This window comes from Sphaeramia orbicularis, chromosome 6, assembly GCF_902148855.1.
Source record: "Sphaeramia orbicularis chromosome 6, fSphaOr1.1, whole genome shotgun sequence".
Taxonomy (NCBI): Eukaryota; Metazoa; Chordata; class Actinopteri; order Kurtiformes; family Apogonidae; genus Sphaeramia; species Sphaeramia orbicularis.
This window is the reverse complement of record NC_043962.1, coordinates 10,875,473-10,897,080: the sequence shown is the minus strand read 5'-3', so window position 1 is coordinate 10,897,080 and position 21,608 is coordinate 10,875,473. Positions and strand designations below refer to the sequence as shown.

General features: G+C 35.7%; 2 protein-coding genes across 2 annotated transcripts in view; both read left to right on the top strand.

Annotated features, from left to right (window-relative positions):
- The window catches only part of LOC115420571 (protein-methionine sulfoxide oxidase mical2b-like), a 323,437-nt gene that overhangs the window by 221,597 nt on the left and 80,232 nt on the right, over positions 1 to 21,608 (top strand).
- The window catches only part of LOC115420572 (protein-methionine sulfoxide oxidase mical2b-like), a 108,348-nt gene that overhangs the window by 83,010 nt on the left and 3,730 nt on the right, over positions 1 to 21,608 (top strand). Inside the window, 7 exon segments of the mRNA XM_030135924.1 lie at positions 1,720 to 1,788; positions 1,791 to 1,819; positions 9,418 to 9,675; positions 9,824 to 9,916; positions 9,918 to 9,939; positions 15,863 to 15,989; positions 18,881 to 18,971. Coding sequence (XP_029991784.1) covers positions 1,720 to 1,788; positions 1,791 to 1,819; positions 9,418 to 9,675; positions 9,824 to 9,916; positions 9,918 to 9,939; positions 15,863 to 15,989; positions 18,881 to 18,971 — 689 coding nt within the window.

The window sequence follows — 21,608 nt, the reverse complement described above, 5'->3', positions numbered from 1 at the left end:
AGTTTTGCCTTTAAAACTGTTTACTGTGTTGTTAACATTTTATAGGGCACTCAGAATATTCTAACCTTAGTGTGTTATTGGAGGATCTAACCAAGGTTCTAATAGTTTTGGATTTTTCATTATAGTTTAGTTTTATTTAGTTTTGACTTTTTTTTTTCTCTAGTTCACTTAGTTTTAATTAGTTTTTAGAGTAGGTTTGCTAGTTTTTTATTAGTTTTCATTATTTTCTAAATGCTTAGTTTTAGTTTAGTTTTAGTTTTTTCATATCTTTTATCATCTTCTCCGTTGTATTCAAATAAATCCGCGACAGGACTCTGCTTCTTTTTTTCCCAACTTTAGTCTCCATGTTTCCAGGTAGAGTGGGGACCAGAAGACGACTGTAAACCACAAGTGATGAGAAGTGACGGACCGTTAAATACCATATGGTGCCGCTAGCTAAAATTGCTCGAGCGAAATAAATCGATTTCATATCAATCCGACATTGACAAAGATGAAAACGAAGGGATTTTTATCCATAATTTTTTATAGATTTTAGTTAGTTTTGTAAACACACAATATAGTTTCAGTTAGTTATTGTTTTTTTTCTTTCAATTATAGTTTTAATTTATTTCAGTTAACGAAAATGTTTTTGCAATTCTAGTTTTCATCATTTCGTTAGTTTTCGTTAACTATAACAACCTTGGATCTAACAAGACTTTTTTACTTTTCTGAAATTTTTCAAAAATGTTTTGTTGTTAAGTAGAAAATTAAGGTTAATTAAGTTACCATATTTGGTTCCTTACCCGTACAGTGCAGCACTGTAAAGGGGGGGGTAAATGTGACAAATTCATGGGGCCTAGCATTTCTTTGAGGCCCATAGAGCAGTGGAGGGGGTCCAGTGGATACAGAATGGAAGTTGTGAAAATTTTGTGTAAGATCCGCTGTATAATAGAAGAAACAAACAAAAAGTTAAGGATTTTTTTTTTTTTTTTTGTCTTTTTTTGTCATTTTTGCCATTTGCAAATAAAACTATGTCTGGTCATTAAAAAATGTGTTTCAGTTCACACACACACAAAAGTCAAAAGCACTGTGCAAGAATCCCAAATGAAAAAAATAGCCCAAAATTGAAAATATCCATAACTTTTTGTTTGTAGTGTACGTTAAGTTTCACTTTTGCTTCACACCAGCGTTAGTTACGTTAGCTATGGACTGCACCCCCACGTATATAACTGCTGGCCCTACCCCACATACATACACCCCCCACCCCGCTCCAACAAATCAACAAGATGGTGAATTTTATTTGGGCCACAACGTTTAGCTTTCATGGGGCCCACAACAATTGCTAGCATCGCCCCAGCCCGTAAGCGGTAAAAAAAAAAAAAGCAGAATTCAAAAAGTAAATATAAAAAATACAAGAAAAACACAAGTGAGGTCAAAAGAACATGTATTTTAGAACATTAGACCAACATCAGTGCTGCTCCAGACCCCTGTCCACATCCACATTCTCCCTTTGAACCTCATTCCTTCCATTAGTACCATTACCTCATGGTACCGAACAAAGCAGGTCCACTCACTGTTCATGCAGAGGTGGACCTTACAGACCCTGGAGACCACATTGGACCTGAGATTGTTGACTCACTGTAACTGTTGCTATCACTGTCTTGTAATGTATGCAGAAATGACCAAAAATAGTCACTTGCCCAATAAGTAAGTAATAAGTAAACCTGTTTGTACTTTCAGGAATCGACTTGGAGAACATAGTGTACTACAAAGACAACACCCACTACTTCGTCATGACGGCCAAGAAACAAGTCTGCTGGACAAAGGGGTCATCTTAAATGTGAGTCCACTCATGAACACACACACACATACCATTGTTGTTTAGTTAATCTTGACTAATCTATCCAGTAAAGTCACATTTTCACCATCTGAATATCACTGGTATTGTCTGAGCTTCAGTTAACATATCTGTTGCAATGTTAGCAGAAGAGATAGTGTTAACCTGTTTACACTAGACTGTGGATATGTCAGCATTTGGGTTAGGATAAGGTCTGTTTTACAAGAAGTCGGTTGGACTAAACCTACCATTTGCAGAATAAATTCCGTTAGCTGTATGTTGCCATTTCCCTCATTATATAAAACAACTTGAGTCTCAGAGATTGCTACTATTTACTAAAAATAACGCTGTTCGACAAAGATTTGGATTGTACAACAAGGCAGGTTCAGCATAGTTCTTTGTGTTCTTTGTCTTTTGCAATGATTTAGCCATTTTAATGCATTCCAATTTGCAAATGTTACACTAAAATATGTTCTTAACGCTCTTGTAAAGGCACCGTGGCTGTATTCTTGCTCTCAGTGCTACCAGTGATTGTGATTAGGGGCATAATTATAGTAGTTTTTCAGTTGAACCCTTTAAACCCTGAGCCTTAAATGGTCCGCCTGGGCTTTTTTTTTCTTGTTTTGGCTATTAAAAGGTCAGAAAATATGCTGTGAGTGAGTCCGTTTACCGATTTTTCCAGAGTCTTTCAAAATCTAGCAATCACTTACAATTTACTGCATGTTCTAATTCTGTTAAAACGGCTTCTTCTCCAGCTTCTAGTACAGGCGTGAGTGAAATTAAAATGTTTAATCTGATTAATCACAGGGTTGCTGTGGATTCATTTTGATTAAATATCATTCATTTTTAATCTATATTAATTGTGTTTCATTTTGCATGAGAAAACAGATTCGAGAAAGAAGGGAATATATGTATCTGGGTTTCTGCAAGTCATTAAAAGCATTAAAAGTCATTAATTTATTTATTTTATTTAACCTTTATTTACCCAGGCAAGCAATTAAGAACAGATTCTTAAATAGATTATGAAATAGATTTTGTGAAAATTAAAGCCTCAAATGGCATTAAAAAGCATTACATTTGGAGAATAGACTTCAAAATTCTCTTACTAGCATATAAAGCACTGAATGGTTTAGGCCCAAAATACATTAGAGACCTTCTAGTCCAGTATGAACCATTCAGACCACTCAGGTCATCTGGTGCAGGTCTGCTCTGTGTTCCCAAAGTCAGAACTAAACATGGAGAATCAGCGTTAAGTTTCTATGCTCCATATATCTGGAACAAACTACCAGAAAATCTCAGGTCTGCTGAGAGTCTGAGTTCTTTTAAGTCCAGGTTAAAGAAAGGTCCTGTTCACTGCTGCCTTTGACTAAAAGGCTTTTGACTTTTTAAATTTTATATTCTCTTTGAAACTCTGCACTGCAACTCTTACTTTAATATGTGTGTGTTTTTATTTTTATTTTATTTTATTTTATTCTATTTTTTTTTTTTTTTTCATTTTATGTGTTGTTTTCTTACTTGCTGTTTTTAATCACCTTTTATATGTTTCTTTTATAATGTTTTAAATGTGTTTCTTTTTGTTTCTTTTATTTCAATATCCTGTGTGAAGCACCTGGAATTGCCTTGTTGCTGAAATGTGCTGTACAAATAAACTTGCCTTGCCTTGCCTTGCCTAAATTTGATGTCCAGAGGCATTAAAAAATTAATTACACTTGATGGAAAGAAGCATTGTTATTCACAATTTATTGTGATTATATAAACATTTAATAATTTTGATCATAAGTATAGTGTGATGATTGACAGGTGGAACCATTTGATTGTCTATTGTTCATGGCCGATACATGAAGTCACAACACCGGATGTTTGGAATGTAACATGCTGTGATCATGCTCATGCTGTGGCGAAAGAGCGGAGGGAATATAAGCAGATGTCGGAAAATGTCGGAAGATGTCAGTTAATTGTGTTTAAAATTTTTAATCAGATTAAGCATGATGATGGATTAATCTGCGTTAATTTTGACAGCCTTGCTTTTAACCCTGCAACGCCAAACATATCATATTTGATACATGAGTTTTGAAGTCCTCTACGATCAGTGTGATATTTTTTTCTTGAAAAACCTGAGTCATTCTGCTGTAGATGGGTTAATTGTGTTAAAATTTTTAATCAGATTAATTATGATGATGGATTAATCTGTGTTAATGTGTTAATATTGAATTCAATTCAACTTCAATTCAACTTTATTTGTATAGCCCAATATCACAACAAAGTTATCTCAAAGGGCTTTACAGAGGCAGTTGGAGTAAACAACAGTCAAATAAACAGCAAGAAAATGAGTAGTGTCCAGGGCATCCCCTGTCCTTAGACCCTCCTTCTCGGCAAGGAAAAACTCAAAACCCAGTGGGAAAAGGGAGAAACCTCGGGGAGAACCACAGTGAAGGAGAGATCCACTCCCATGGACGGACAGGCTATAGATGCACCAGGACTGATGGACGTCCATTTGCAGATGTAGTTCTAGTCTGCAAGGATGCAGTAGGGTGGACACATGGGGGGTCTATCCCGCTGGATGAGACAGGCAGGAGCGAGGAGGCCCATCCACAGTGGTGAGACCGAGGACGTCCATCCAGGACAGGTGGGGGAGGGGGTCAGGACACAGGACAGGGCAGGACACAGATGGGTCAGCGCAGATCCTGTCATCATTGGCTCCCAAGCGGTTACAACTGAAAAAGTAGCCACTCCCCCGGAGGGGAGTGGGGAAAGGGGACACCAGGTGAATAGTACTGCACAAACTAAGTTGACAGCCCTAGTGGCAATATTAGGTTATTTTTATGTAAAATACTGCTTATTAGTCAGTTTAAGAAGCTAAATAAACCTCTGAAGGACTTACTTTGAAATGTTTGGCCATCATTAGCCTGATATATAATTACTGTACAATAGGAGCCAGTGCAGAAAGTCCAAATGTGCTTTTGGATGGACGGGAATGTGTCTGCTCCTGCCAGGCCAGTAAACACCTAGCTTTAGCAGTGAGTGATGGGTCTCCAAAGGGGATGATAATGAAATGGGGCTGTAATTAGACACTTACTTTCTCTCACCTGTCTTCTATTTCGTAGTCAGACACAAACACATTATGAGTCTGACTTCGTCCACAGTCAGTGTCCATGTCCTCCACTGAGCTTTGACCTTATACATGTGGAAACCAGGGTTATTATTGTTAACGAAAACTAACAAAATGACGAAAACTAGAATTGTAAAAACATTTTCGTTAACTGCAATAAATAAAAACTATAATTAAAAGAAAAAAACGATAACTAACTGAAACTGTATGTATTGTGTGCTTACAAAACTAACTAAAACGTATAAAAATTCAGGATAAAATTCCCTTTGTTTTTGTCAATGTCGGATTGATACGAAAGCGATTTATTTCGCCCTAGCAATTTTAGCTAGCAGCACCATATGGTACTTTATGGTCCGTCACTTGTTGTTCACGGTCGTCTTCTGGTCCCCACTCTACCTGGAAACATGGAGACTAAAGTTGGGAGAAAGCAGCAGAGTCCTGTACGGGATTTATTTGAATATGACAGTGAAAAAGATAAAAGATCTATTTGATCCATGCTTTTGTAACTACTAGACTTGACTATTGTAATGCACTTCATGCCGGGCTGAGTGAAAATGCACTTTCCTGACTGCAGCTGGTCCAAAATGCTGCAGCTCGGCTTTTAACAGGGGCACGGAAACAACATATTTCACCGGTTTTAGCTTCACTCCAGTGGTTACCAGTGCGTTTTAGAGTTGATTTTAAAATTCTTCTATTTGTTTTTAAGTGTTTGAATGGCCTTGCCCCCTCCTACCTGTCTGACCTGATCCACCCCTATGCCCCCCCCTCGTGCTCTCAGGTCAGCAGATCAGCTGCAGCTTGTGGTTCCAAAAACTAAAAAGAAGCTTCGTGGGGACCGTGCCTTTTCTGTTGTCGCCCCAAAGCTGTGGAACCAGTTGCCCTTAGTTGTTAGACAGGCTCAGTCTGTACCTGTCTTTAAATCATATCTAAAAACGCACTTTTTCTCATTAGCTTTTAATCAGTGAGTGACATGTCTGTTTTTTTATGCTGTTTTTAACAGATTTGAATTTGTCTTTGTTTTTATGATGGTTGTATTTTGTTGTTCTTAGTCCGCTTTACACCCTGTGTTATCACTAGTTTTATTTACTTATTTAATCCCTTGTTTTACAGGGTGGGGAAGCAAAATTTACAATATTTTGAGGCAGGGATTGAAAGACAGTGTATGACCAATTAGTTTATTGAAAGTCATGAGAATTTATTTGCCACAAGAAAATGTACATAATAGAAAATGTTTTTATTCTATGTGTCCTCCTTCTTTCTCAATAACTGCCTTCACACGCTTCCTGAAACTTGCGCAAGTGTTCCTCAAATATTCGGGTGACAACTTCTCCCATTCTTCTTTAATAGTATCTTCCAGACTTTCTGGTAATAGTTTTGCTCATAGTCATTCTCTTCTTTCCATTATAAACAGTCTTTATGGACACTCCAACTATTTTGGAAATCTCCTTTGGCGTGACGAGTGCATTCAGCAAATCACACACTCTTTGACGTTTGCTTTCCTGATTACTCATATGGGCAAAAGTTTCTGAAAAGGTATGGATAATAGTGTTAGGTATGATTATGACATCAGTATATGTTTGGTTTCAAAACAATTGACGTAGTGCCTGCTGAGAAAAAACAACTAAATGTTCATTGTAAAGTTTGCTTCCCCACCCTGTATGTTTGGTGTACGGCACTTTGGCCAGCTGTAAAGTTCTTAAAGTGCTTTATAAATAAAGTTGGTACGGTATGGTATGGTACAAGATACGACAAAACTAAAATTAATACTAAAACTAAGCATTTAGAAAAAAAATGAAAACTAATAAAAACTAGCAACCCTGCTCTAAAAACAAATTAAAACTAACTGAATTAGAGGAAAAAAAAGTCAAAACTAAATAAAACTAAACTACAATGAAAAATCCAAAACTATTAGAACTTTGATGGAAACAAACCGGATTATAACAGGAAGACGCTGTAAAACCTCTTACCTGGCATGTTATAAGGTTAAGTGTTATATTTTCGGTACCCAGATGCATGTTTTCTATTTTTTTCCGTCGGTGTCATATACAGTGACATGCACGTGTTGAAGTCTTTCCTCGCCGTGGCCTCAGTGGACGCGGTCTCAGCTTACATTGGCCGTTAGTGCGGAGTGATATGTCATTGGGTCAGCTGTGAGCCCACATGTGGCCAAAGCTTCGGAGGCCTCATCACTCATAATAGCTCACTGATTTCACTTACTGCTTATCTGGGACTGGTCATTACATGTGAATATCATTTAATTGTTAGAAAAGTTGAATAATAATGGATCGGTGTCTGATCGCATGTCTCTGTTTGACCCAACAAACTGTTTCTCAGCAACGTTTAATTTGATTAAAAACACAAGATAATGATGTATTCAGCCTGCAGATGTGAAATGTTTAGGCTGAGGACGTCACACATCGAACTGTTCCAGACGGGATCGACAACAAAGTGACATCCATTGGATTGTAATGGACAAAAAAGGCTAGAAGACAAAGTAATGTGTTAGTGTCTCAAAATAATGGTTTGATAGATACTAATTATGAAACACTTAGTCATGACGTAAACGCATTGTCTTTATTCTGAGATATTACATCATTATTCCGAGGAATTAAGTCACTATTTTTGAAATATTACATCATTATTTCGAGATGCAAGTTGTTATTCAAAGACACTAAATCATGATTTTGAGGAATTAAGTCACTATTTTGAGATATTATACGATTATTTTGACGTCCGAAGTCGTCATTCAGTGACACTAAATGACAATTATGAGGACATAAGTCAGTATTTTGAGATGTTATGCAAGTATTCTGACATTCTAAGTCATTATTCTGAGACACTAATTAATTGTTTTGAGGAATTAAGCCACTATTCTGAGATATTACATCATTATTTTGAGATGCTAAGTTATTATTCTGAGTATGTCAGTATTTTTGTGGTAATAACTCTGTTGGAGTAATGGAATCTTGTTTTCATAACAGTGGCAGAAACTGACTTTCATAATTTCCAAAGTTCAGTTAGTAATAATAATATGGAAGAAATTGTGCCATATTTTGTCGCTTAAGTCGATACAGTAACTGAGGGTCACAACTCTGAGCACATTAATATTAAGTGAAACAGGAAAAAAATCAGAAATGGGTCATTTATTGTTATTATTATTATTATTATTATTATTATTATTATTATTATTATTATTATTATTATATACAATACAGGTGGTCAAAGTGCTGGACACAAATATAACACATAAAACTAAAGCAAAACAGTAAAAAAAAAAAAAAAAGCCAACATTAGTTAAAAGCCAAAATGAAGAAATACATTTTGAGAGGATTTAAAAACAGGAAGTGATTTGACCTGTTAAATGTGCAAAGGCAACTCATTCCACAGTGAAGCAGTGACAGAAAACATAGTCAAATTTAGTCAAATTATGATGTATTTTCATATTTTGCAGCTCATATTAGATCATCCTGAGGACGATCTGTTACTGTTTGGCTCCATTATGCACCTCCTCACCTCATAACTATTCCACTACTGCTACTACTTTAAATACACTAACATGTACACTTTAATTTATTCCTATTCTTATTCTATTTTACCTCTTTTTAGTTTACCGGCCGACAGGCCATAAGCTATTGTCGTCACCTGTTGTCGTCATCTGTCGTCCGTTACAAAAATTTCAATCGTCTTCTTCTCTGAAACTACAATTCCAACTGACTTCAAACTTGGTATACAACTTCTTTATGAGGATGTCAACAAAAGTTAGTGAAATTATTTGGATCCGGATCTGATTCTGGATTTGGTGCAACTTTGAAAAATTTCACCTTTATAAGCGATAGGAAGTGGATCGATGCAATAACTCAGTAAATATAAATGATATCCAGTGTAAATTTCTACAGTCCAGCCCTGATGGGGAGCTGACCAAAACATAATGTCCACATGCTGATCAGGATCTTCTTCTGGATCCGGGAACTTGCGGAAAATTTAACATGGGCTCTTATGGGGAAAAAATTTCAATCATCTTCTTCTCCGAAACTCCAGTTCTGATTGACTTCAAACTTGGTATACAGCTTCTGTATGATGATGTCAACACAAGGTATTGAAATTATTTCGATCCGGATCTGATTCTGGATTTGGTGCCACTTTGAAAAATTTTCCCATTTATAATATGGATTGATCCAATTAATCAGTATCAATGATATCAAGTTGAAATTTGAATTTTTTACAGATCTGATTGGAATATGACCAAAACATGGGCTATTTCTGTAATAGAATGAATACACAGAACTGGGTGATAATAAATGGCATCTGGATACATTTCCCAAAGCTTTTAATTTGGCCGGTAAACTACAGGGCCATTGGTCCTGTTTTTTTTGTTTTTTTTGTTTTTAAATTTATGGCATTTAACACGAGAGAGAAACGGTATCTGAATTCTCTGTATGTCCTGTACATTTAGTGAATTTACAATAAAGAATCTTTGAATGCGGTTTTTCAGGACTACATAGAAACCGAGCGTCTGCTGAGCGCCGACAACGTCAACCAGGAGGCCTTGCTGTCCTATGCCCGAGAGGCTGCAGACTTTGGAACCAACTACCAGCTGCCGTCTCTGGACTACGCCATCAACCACTACGGACAGCCGGATGTGGCCATGTTCGACTTCACCAGCATGTACGCATCGGAGAACGCCGCCCTGATCAGGGAGAAACACGGACATCAGCTGCTGGTGGCGCTGGTTGGAGATAGTCTGTTAGAGGTATGATGGGTCTGGGGGTGGAGGAAGGGGAGAGGGGGGGGTCATCTGTGGCAGAGGGTCATCTGTTGTTTGGGTGTTGTCAGGAATGTTTGACATTTGGGCTCAGCATGTGTGCGTGTCGGTGCTGACGTCCTGTTCTCGTGTTCAGCCCTTCTGGCCCATGGGGACGGGCTGCGCTCGAGGGTTTCTGGCGGCCTTCGACACTGCATGGATGGTGAGGGGGTGGGCACAGGGGAGGACGCCGCTGGAGATACTGGCTGAAAGGTATGTACACGTCTGGGTTTCACTTCCTGTTGTTTACTGAATTTGATGCAGTTAATCCAGAAAGTTGATTTTTCGTTACCTCTGATAGGCCATGAGCTATTATGAAGGCACTGTGTCCGTAATTGTCTTTATTGTCTTCATTACACTGGGTTACAAAAAAATGTTTTTTGCAAGTTGTCGAGGTTTTTTCAACTGAATTAGGACCGTTTTGCACCGCTAAATCCAAAAATGACATCTGTTTTTCTCAATCAGGTCAGGTTTTTTTGCTAATTTGATTTTGAAAAATTTGATCTTCCCACAAAATATAATAATTAATACCAAAATAAGATTGGTAAGCACACTTTATGAAACTTGTGACTTGATTCCTGTTAGGTACAATGGTGTATTCAGCGCAGATGTAGCAGAATACGTCAGGCTTATTTTTGCAAGATCTTCTAGTCGAAGCCATTTCATTCACCTGTAATTAAAAAAAAAAAAACATTAATCATAAATTGGCAAAAGTAAAATCTTCAGAACTCGTTTATTGCAAGAAATATGAAAGAATTTTGTATCATATCATGTGAAAATGCCCATAAATGTAAGCAAAAATGTTAAAAAGCCAATATGTAGCATAGTTCAGAAAGTTGACCTGATTGGGCAAAATGAATGTGATTTTTGGATTCAGCACACCAAAATTATCCTAAATCAGCTCCAAAAACTTAAACAATAAATTTGTTGTTGACCAGTGTTATCGTCATCTTCGTCTTTGTCGTCGTCTTCATTAACAACTTCTTCAAACGTCTTCTCCGATGAAACTACCGATCGTATTTATTTTAAAAAAATTGTACGTATACTTGCTTGGGACAATGTCTAAAATGTTTGTTCACAGTTTTGATGACTTTTTTAAATATTAAACATTTGCCTTTACTTATAATAGACCATATTTTCATTGGCTCCAAAACTACTGGTTGGATTAATTTAAAAAAAAAAAAAAAATTGTAGCTTCTTTGGGACAATGTTTACAAAGTTTGTTCACAGTTTTGAGAAATTTTGATTTTTGGCACATTTTGTTGAAGAATAAAAAATTTGCCTTTACTTCTAATGGATCGTATGTTCATTGGCTTATAACATATAAATGGTCACAGATATCAGTATAGTGACTACTGAGCACTGGTAGGAAGTTATATTTGGACTTTCACTTGGGTCCATGACCTTTGACCTTGAGTGACCTTAAAGGGCCAAACTCAAGTTCATTAATGTCTAGATCTCAACAATGTTCTTCTCCTAAACTACTGGTCAAGGTTATTAGGATGAAAATAGTATTGTTGCAAAGTTCAGGTGCGGTTTCTTGGAATTAAGAGAGTAATTCGAATTTCAGAGATTTTGATATGTGTGAGTGGATTAGAGTGGGGGCAGATGTGAAGTCTAAATGAATTGGGATTGTGGGGGTGAAATTATGGAATAGAGCTTATGATGCATTTAAGTTATCCACTTCTTTGGCAAAGTTTAAAAAAAAAGAAAAAAAAAAGAGTACTTTAAGTTTAAACTAGAAGCACTCGGAGAGCGCAGACCGCCAAGGCTGATCAGTGGGCCCCCCCGTGGGCCCCCCCACCCCCGATCACCACCAAAATTTAATCATTTGTTCCTTGTGCCAGTATCAACATTTCTTGAAATTTTTATCCAAATTAAAGGCACAGTAGGCCAAAAATTAAGGGCACCCCCATTTTTTATATAAATTGAGATAAAATCCGCCTTCTGGATCAGATCCGGATCAGCCTTTGAAATGTGATAGAGGACCCCATTGTCAATTCCTGAGTTAAATTTCATGAGTTTTGGTCAATAATTAAGCGAGATATTGGGAAACGAAAATTTTGGCCCCATTTACCACAATGTTAACGAAAATTTCAAAGTGATCCAGAATCCAGGATTTCTTCCGGATCACCCCCAAAAGTTAATCATTTCTTCCTTATCCCATTTCCAACAAACCCTGAAAATTTCATCAAAATCTGTCCATAACTTTTTGAGTTATGTTGCACACTAACGGACAGACAGACAGACAGACAGACAGACAGACAAACAAACCCTGGCAAAAACATAACCTCCTTGGTGGAGGTAATTATTCAGAAATATTGAATTGAGATGGTAGATGTGTTTTTGTTGTTGACTTTTTAAAAATTTTTTAATTTGTTATTATTATGGTGTAAATGCTGGATGCTGTACACATTTAAGCTGACGTAAGCAGTGTATTAGTTGAAAAGGATAGGCAAAAAAAAATAAGCTTTTGCTTCTAGCCTATTCCTTTTTTGATTTTTATGTTTATTACAATTGATGTGCTGAGTACAATGACTGATGTAAAACCAAAAATAAATTTATTCATTCATTCATTCATTCATTATTGTTAACAAAAACTAACGAAATGACGAAAACTAGAATTGAAAAAACATTTTCGTTAACTGAAATAAATAAAAACTATAATTAAAAGAAAAAAACTGTATTGTGTGCTTATAAAACTAACTAAAACATATAAAAATTATGGATAAAATTCCCTTCGTTTTCATTTTTTTGTCAGTGTCGGAGTGATACGAAATCGATTTATTTCACTCAAGCAATTTTAGCTAGCGGCACCTTACGACACTTCACGGTCCGTCACATGGTTTAGAGTCGTCTTCTGGTCCCTGCTCTACCTGACAACATGGAGACTATAACAGCAGAGTCCTGTCTGGGATTTATGTGAATACGACGGACAAGAAAAGAAAAGATATGAAAAAACTAAAACTAAGCATTTGGGAAAAAAAAAACAAAAAGTAATAAAAACTAGCAAACCTGCTCAAAAAACTAATTAAAACTAACTGAATTAGGGAAAAAAAAGTCAAAACTAACTAAAACTAAACTATAATGAAAAATCCAAAACTATTATAACCTCGCTACTGGTCAGATTAATTTCAATTTTTTTTTAATGTAGCATCCTTGGGAATATGTTTACAAAGTTTTGTTTACATATTCAAGAAATTTAGATTTTCCACATTTTTGGCAAATTTTTTGAAAAATTACAAATTTGCCTTAACTTATAATGGTTAGTATTTTAATAGCTTATAAATGTAAATGGTTACAGATATCAATATAGTTAGTATTGAGCACTGATAAGAGGTCATATATGGACTTTTATTTAATTAGTTGAGTTATTCTCCAGTGAAAGTATACTGGCCGAACCTGACAACCTCGCAAATTCAATTTGTTATTGATTTTTGATTGAACATGCTGGTGAGATACAGGGCCATTGGTCCTATTTTTTTATTTTTTTATTTTTTTTTAACAGTGACCCCATTACCTCAGTCCACCAAAATATGCACTTGAGACATACATATATATTGTATAATCACAATGAAATATGATTACATTTTTATAAATAATGAAAAGTTTTGCATTTTATTGCTTTATTTTTTTAAGTGAATAAGCTGAATTTGAGGTGAATCTATGCCATATAATACAAACAGCTTTATTATTTGACACAAATAACCCAACAGTTCAGCTTCAGGAAGTCTATAATGTGTGTTGTCAGTGTGTATTTACTGATTTATCAAATTAATTATCAAACCACCCTTGTTTTCTTCAGTTTCTTGTTCATTTTAATGCCTGGTACAACTAAAAGTACATTTGTTTGGACAAATATAATGATAACAACAAAAATAGCTCATAGTAGTTAAATTGCAGAGCTGATATCTGTCCATTTTCCATGGTTTTCTTGATAATAACCAAAATCACTTCAGTTCTTACGTCAATATCTATGTCATTGTACTGACAAAAATAATGCTTTTAGGCATTCCATGTTTTCTTTTCTGTCTGTTTTAGTCACATGACACACACAGGAGTTAGTACTTGATTGCATAACACTGGTCAACAACAAATTTATTGTTTAAGTTTTTTTAGCTGATTTAGGATCATTTTGGTGTGCTGAATCCAAAAATCACATTAATTTTGCTCAATCAGGTCAACTTTCTGAACTATGCTACATATTGGCTTTTTAACATTTTTGCTTACATTTATGGGCATTTTCACATCATATGATACAAAATTCTTTCATATTTCTTGCAATAAACGAGTTCTGAAGATTTTACTTTTGCCAATTTATGATTAATGTTTTTTTTTTTAATATTACAGGTGAATGAAATGGCTTCGACTAGAGGATCTTGCAAAAATAAGCCTGACGTATTCTGCTACATCTGCGCTGAATACATAATAAACTAGAAGCACTCAGAGAGCGCAGACCTCCGCCAAGGCTGATCAGTGGCCCCCCCCGTGGGCCCCCCCACGCCAAGGAGGTTATGTTTTTGCCAGGGTTTGTCTGTCTGTCTGTCTGTTTGTCTGTCCGTTAGTGTGCAACATAACTCAAAAAGTTATGGACAGATTTTGATGAAATTTTCTGGTCTGCACCCCCCCCGTGGGCCCCCCCACCCCCGATCACCACCAAAATTTAATCATTTCTTCCTTATCCCATTTCCAACAAACCCTGAAAATTTCATCCAAATCTGTCCATAACTTTTTGAGTTATGTTGCACACTAACGGACAGACAGACAGACAGACAAACAAACCCTGGCAAAAACATAACCTCCTTGGCGGAGGTAATAATAAATACATCCTGTTAGAAAATTATTTTTTTTTCTCTTAAAACCTATTTTGGGTGAGAACTATATAAAAAATCAACTGATAAAGTCACAAAAATGTAATCAATTTTGTGAGAAGATGAAATTTTTCAAAATCTAATTAGCAAAAAAACTTGACCTGATTGAGGAAAAACAGATGTCATTTTTGGATTTAGCGGTGCAAAATGGTCCTAATTCAGTTGAAAAAACCTCGACAACTTGCAAAAAACATTTTTTTGTAACCCAGTGTAATCATTTTTTTGATGCCTTTTAATGGTCTAATGATTTTTTCCACGACTGTAGGTGGTTCTGAGATGGCATTAACCCTTTCATGCATAGTGGTCACTACAGTGGTCAGCTGTTCAAAGGTGTTGTTCTCTTGTATATTTATGGATTCTGTTGGTTTATTTCCATATCAGCCAACACAGTGGACACTTACACATCATCCCATACACTGTAATTCACACCATTACTGTAAATTTGCTGTTCTAGATAAACCTGATCTGCAGAAACATGTTTGAGTGTAAAAAAAATTCTAATTGTTATTGGACTGTAATTAACCTTTTTTTTTTTTTTTTTTAATAAAAAGGTTGTTTTTTTTGGCAAATTATCTCCATGCAGGTATGTTAAAATGTGAGAAAATATCAGATTAGCAGTATTAATGTTTTTATTTCATAGTTTTTATGTTTCTTTGCTTCTAATATTAAACACATGGTGTCCAGCTGAGTGGATATTTTTGTAACGCCATGAAAAATAGGCTCATAAAAAAATTCAATCACATTGTTTGTTTGTTTTTTCATGCCTAAAGAGGAATGGAAAACACCAAGGAAAAAAAAATCTTGATTAAGCTTCTCATAATTAACGCATGAAAGGGTTAATGTTGGATTTTTACACTAAATACAAGCATCATATGAGGTTCGTCATATCCTCACCCTGAACGAATTTCTTCACCCATAAAGTCTTACGTTATGTGTAAATGTCCAGAAACTGCTGCTCCTGCTTAGGTCATAATCAGTGCAGATAAGAGGCTAAAACAACACTGCTAATTGTTCTTAACCTAATTGGAATCATTTCAATGTAACTCAAAACAATGGATTAGTAGTATTAGTATTACTTGATTGCATAACTGTTGTTTTTCATGACTTTTGATGGTCTAATAATTTTTTCCGCCACTGTAGAATTAATCCTTGACTTTTTTTTATTTTCCATTTTCATTGGAACATTTCACACATTCCTCAGCTGCCTGAACTCACATCACGTGTTGGCTGTTCAGTCCTCATGTGTCAGTCCTGTCTTTGATCAGGGAGAGTATCTACCGACTGCTGCCTCAGACCACCACGGAGAACATCAGCAAAAACTTTGAGCAGTACAGCATCGACCCGTCCACTCGATACCCCAACCTCAACTCCAGCTGCGTCCGTCCACACCAGGTCAGTCCGACACCACGTCATGTCTGCAAACGTCAAAACAAGGAAAAAGAGGAGGATGGATTTCAGGAGGAGTAGGATTTACCTCCAGAGGCTGTGGTTGGAGATGTGGGTGGTGAAGGACAAAATATGGACCAGTCTGGTGCATAGGGACTGCAGATGAAAAGTAGTTATTACCTCCGCTAAGGAGGTTATGTTTTTGCCAGGGTTTGTTTGTTTGTTTGTTTGTTTGTTTGTTTGTTTGTCTGTCCGTTAGTGTGCAACATAACTCAAAAAGTTATGGACAGATTTTGATGAAATTTTCAGGGTTTGTTGGAAATGGGATAAGGAAGAAATGATTAAATTTTGGTGGTGATCGGGGGTGGGGGGGCCCACGGGGGGGGGCACTGATCAGCCTTGGCGGAGGTCTGTGCTCTCCCAGTGCTTCTAGTTTATACTAATTCTGGCATATTTACATGGGTGTATTTTTTATACAACGATGTTCATAAATATGCATGGTCCCTATTAAATAAACCAATAAAATAGTGATTGTGATTTAGGGATTTATTCCGAATATGCAGTGAAAATTAACATAAATGTTAAAAAGCAAAAAAAAAAAAAGCAAACGTAAATAATAATAATAATAATAATAATAATATTAATAATAATAATAATAATAATAATATATACAGGGTGGGGAAGCAAAATTTACAATGAACATTTAGTTGTTTTTTCTCAGCAGGCACTACGTCAATTATTTTGAAACCAAACATATATTGATGTCATAATCATACCTAACACTATTATCCATACCTTTTCAGAAACTTTCGCCCATATGAGTAATCAGGAAAGCAAACGTCAAAGAGTGTGTGATTTGCTGAATGCACTCGTCACACCAAAGGAGATTTCAAAAATAGTTGGAGTGTCCATAAAGACTGTTTATAATGGAAAGAAGAGAATGACTATGAGCAAAACTGTTATGAGAAAGTCTGGAAGATACTATTAAAGAAGAATGGGAGAAGTTGTCACCCGAATATTTGAGGAACACTTGCGCAAGTTTCAGGAAGTGTGTGAAGGCAGTTATTGAGAAAGAAGGAGGACATAGAATAAACTAGAAGCACTGGGAGAGCACAGACCTCCGCCAAGGCTGATCAGTCGCCCCCCCCGTGGGCCCCCCCACCCCCGATCACCACCAAAATTTAATCATTTCTTCCTTATCCCATTTCCAACAAACCCTGAAAATTTCATCCAAATCTGTCCATAACTTTTTGAGTTATGTTGCACACTAACGGACAGACAAACAAACAAACAAACAAACAAACAAACCCTGGCAAAAACATAACCTCCTTGGCGGAGGTAAAAACATTTTCTATTATGTCAATTTTCTTGTGGCAAATAAATTCTCATGACTTTCAATAAACTAATTGGTCATACACTGTCTTTCAATCCCTGCCTCAAAATATTGTAAATTTTGCTTCCCCACCCTGTGTGTGTGTGTGTGTATATATATATATATATATATATATATATATATATATATATGAACAATCATAACAATTTTAGACAGAAGAACAGCACAATAGTTCCATTTACATGGCCTAAATAAATAAATTATTTAAATAAAAATAATAGAATTAGAAATAGGATCTGATACATTTTGGAGTCTGATCCATCGATTTTGGTCACATTTTTACCCCAAATCCTGTCTGTAAAGAGCTTAACCTAAGTGCCTTTCTTCCCCAAAAGAAAGGGTGAGAAAGTAACTAAAACAATATCTATTTAAATACTGAATCTAATACAACTACGGTGGAATTTAACCCATAAAGACCCAAACATCCATCAGTGACCAAAACCATCCACTGATCTAAAACGTTTAATACCTGTTAATCCACTTATCCTATTAATACATGTAAATAATTGGTGTAAAATACAGTTATTCATCTTTTCATGGTCATCAGATATGACCCATTTGGACATTCAGAGGCTCTGTAGTTACCGTGGAAACACTGTCATCTTCTACAACATTGATTCACCAGTAAAACCTATGGAGTTCAATCAATAACAGCAGTCATAGACACTTGTTTTATATTCAGTTAATGATATATTTTACTGAAAAAGTCACTTTTTCTTGAGTTTTCTGTCCTTTTGATATAATAATCCTCAGCTTTACTCTGAGCTTTTATGAACATCTACATGATGAGTAAATTAAATGATGGAAAATACCTGATTTTCACAGAAAAAAAACACAAAATACAGACGATAATATTACAATAAACAGTGATAAACCACTTAAGAATGGTTAAATATACAGAAAAATTCATTTGGGAACTACCACAAATGTCACACTGGGTCCTTATGGGTTACATGGAAAAACATACGTGTAAATGGTGACACAAGTCCAACAGGATCAAAAACTAACTTGTCTCTTGGCGTTGACTATAATGCGTTTTTTTTTTTTTTCCAAAACAGAAGTCTGGTTTTTTGCTGAAAAACTCACTTTCTTTCAGTTTTTTCAGTTTTTGTCTGAGCTTTTATGAACATCTATATGATCAGTGAATTAAATATTGACTATATCTGAATTTCACTGGAAAAATGCAAAATACAGTGGATTACTCTCTAATAAATGGTGACAAATCACTTAAAAAATGTTAAATATAGAGAAAGAAATCATTATGGAACTACCACAAAAGTAGCACTGAGTCTGTATGGGTTAAGTAATGCCTCAAACTTCTATTTAATTGTAATGTTTGTGTTGCAAATGCATTATGCGATCAGCCTCCCCCCTCAGCTGCCCCTCCATACTCCTCTTACACCTATTCAGTACTAATATGACCTGCAGCGTCTTGTGTTATATAAATGTCCTGCTGTGCCACACACAGTCTAAAACCATGCTCTCCTTTTATGTATTTCCTCAGGTGCGTCATCTGTTCATCGATGGCAATGAAGACTCCCATCACGTGGGTAGAGGAGGGCCAACACGACTATCTGTCAACCTGTCCAGACGAGGTGAGACGCTGAATGAAGTTCTTTTTACAAATGAGGTTCTAATATTCAGATACATGTTTAGTTGACTTGAATGTTCAATGAGCTGAGGTCGATGACGGGCCTTTTATGTGGTGTCTGTGATGAGAGAGAGCGAGAGAGAGAGAGAGAGAGAGAGAGAGAGAGAGTGTCTGTGATGAGAGAGAGAGAGAGAGAGAGAGAGATTACAAACAAAATTAAGGATATTTCTTTTTTTTTTGTCATTTTTTTGTCATTTTTGCCATTTGTAAATAAAACTGTCTGGTCATTTAAAAAAAAGTGTATCAATTCAATTCACATACAAAAAAGGAAGTAAAAAGCGCTCTGCAAGAATCCCAACTGAAAAAAAAAGCCCAAAAATTAAAAATATGTTTAACTTTTTGTTTGCAGGATAGATAGATAGATAGATAGATAGATAGATAGATAGATAGATAGATAGATAGATAGATAGATAGATAGATAGATAGATAGATAGATAGATAGATAGATAACAAAAAGTTAAGGATATTTCTTTTTTTTTTTCATTTTTGCCATTTGTAAATAAAACTGTCTGGTCATTAAAAAAATATGGATGGACGGATGGATATCTGATAGATGGATAGATAGACTACAAACAAAAAGTTAAGGATATTTCTTTTTTTTGTCTTTTTTTTTTGTCATTTTTGCCATTTGTAAATAAAACTGTCTGGTCATTAAAAAAAAAAAAGTGTATCAATTCAATTCACATACAAAAAAGGAAGTAAAAAGCGCTCTGCAAGAATCCCAACTGAAAAAAAAAGCCCAAAAATTAAAAATATGTTTAACTTTTTGTTTGCAGTATAGATAGATAGATAGATAGATAGATAGATAGATAGATAGATAGATAGATAGATAGATAGATAGATAGATAGATAGATAGATAGATAGATAGATAGATAGACTTTATTTCGAACATAAGTTGGCAAAAGAAATTCCAGATTTAAAAGGACACTCCAATATATGTAAATAAATTAACCAAAAAGGAAAAATAAATATCACACAAATGTTTAACTGTTTCATTGTGACTCTTTAACCCTTTATAGGACGTTTATAGAACAAATCTGAAATTCAAAAAATCAACCATAGTGTGTTATTGCAGTACATAATAAGACTTTATTACTTTCGTCTTTCATCTTTAGTGCATTGCGTGGTTTATTTACTTTATTATACAGCAGAGGATTGGGGGGATTTCAGGGATGTACCCTTGCTGTCGGCCCCAAACAGCGTAAGCTTAGTTTAATTCTTGCGTTGTATAATATTTGTGCTGTTTTAATTTCCACCAAATCCTTTAATTTGAGCGTATGTGAGAGTAAGAATAGTTCCTTGGTGTGTTCCAGATGTCCTGTATTAAAAAAAGACAGATTAAAGATGCAGTTTGTGTCTTTAGATCAGTGGTTTCCAACCTTTTTAGGCTCGTGACCCCATTTTAACATCACAAATTTATGGCGACCCCTGAAACATTTTTTTGCAAAAATTAATTTGTTTTTGATCATGTAATAGTTTGCTATACTATGTTGCAAATAAAAGTTAATTTTAGATGATATTTAGTCTATATAATGTAAATTATTATGGACGGAGGCAGAAAAGCCAGGTGTAGATTATTGCACAAAGGGAGAATTTTATTTTATTTTTTATTTTTATGGACATCGGTAGGTAGGGGATTGGTGGGTATTTGTCCAAATTTACAGACCTAGGTTTTCATGCATGAGTGAGCAGGGGTTCACCCGAACCCTAACCCAGTGGTTTCCAACCTTTTTTGGCTGTGACCCCATTTTAACATCACAAATTTCTGGCTACCCCAGACATTCCAAACAGACATTTTTTTGTTAAAATGTATTTGTTTTGGATCATGTAATAGTTTTCTATGCTATGCTGCAAATAAATGTTAATTTTAGCCTACATTTAGTCTATATAATGTATATTATTGTGGACAGAGGCAGTAAAGCCAGGTGTAGATTACTGCACAAAGGGAGAATTTTCTTTTCCTTGGTCAGGATATGTACAGTCAGTCCAGCTTGGATTTACAAGGCTGACAATTAATACTGAACAAACAAGAACTCAAACTACACTCAACAAAAATATAAACGCACCACTTTTGTTTTTGCTCCCATTTTTCATGAGCTGAACTCAAAGATCTAAAACTTTTTCTGTGTACACACAAGGTTTATTTCTCTCAAATATTGTTCACAAATCTGTCTAAATTTGTGTAAGTGAACACTTCTTCTTTGCTGAGATAATCCATCCACCTCACAGGTGTGGCATATCAAGATGCTGATTAGACAGCAGGATTATTGCACAGGTGTGCCTTAGGCTGGCCACAATAAAAGGCCACTCCAAAATGTGCAGTTTTATCACACAGCACAATACCACAGATGTCACAAGTTTTGAGGGAATATGCACTGGTCATGCTGACTTCAGGAATCTCCACCAGAGCTTTTGCCTGTGAATTGAATGTTCATTTCTCTACCATAAACCATCTCCAAAGCTGTTTCACAGAATTCATGAAGAAGACCGTGCGAGGAAAATGGTGGTCACACCAAATACTGACTGGTTTTCTGACCCCCCCTGGACCACCCAATACAGTAAAAGTGCACATTTTAGAGT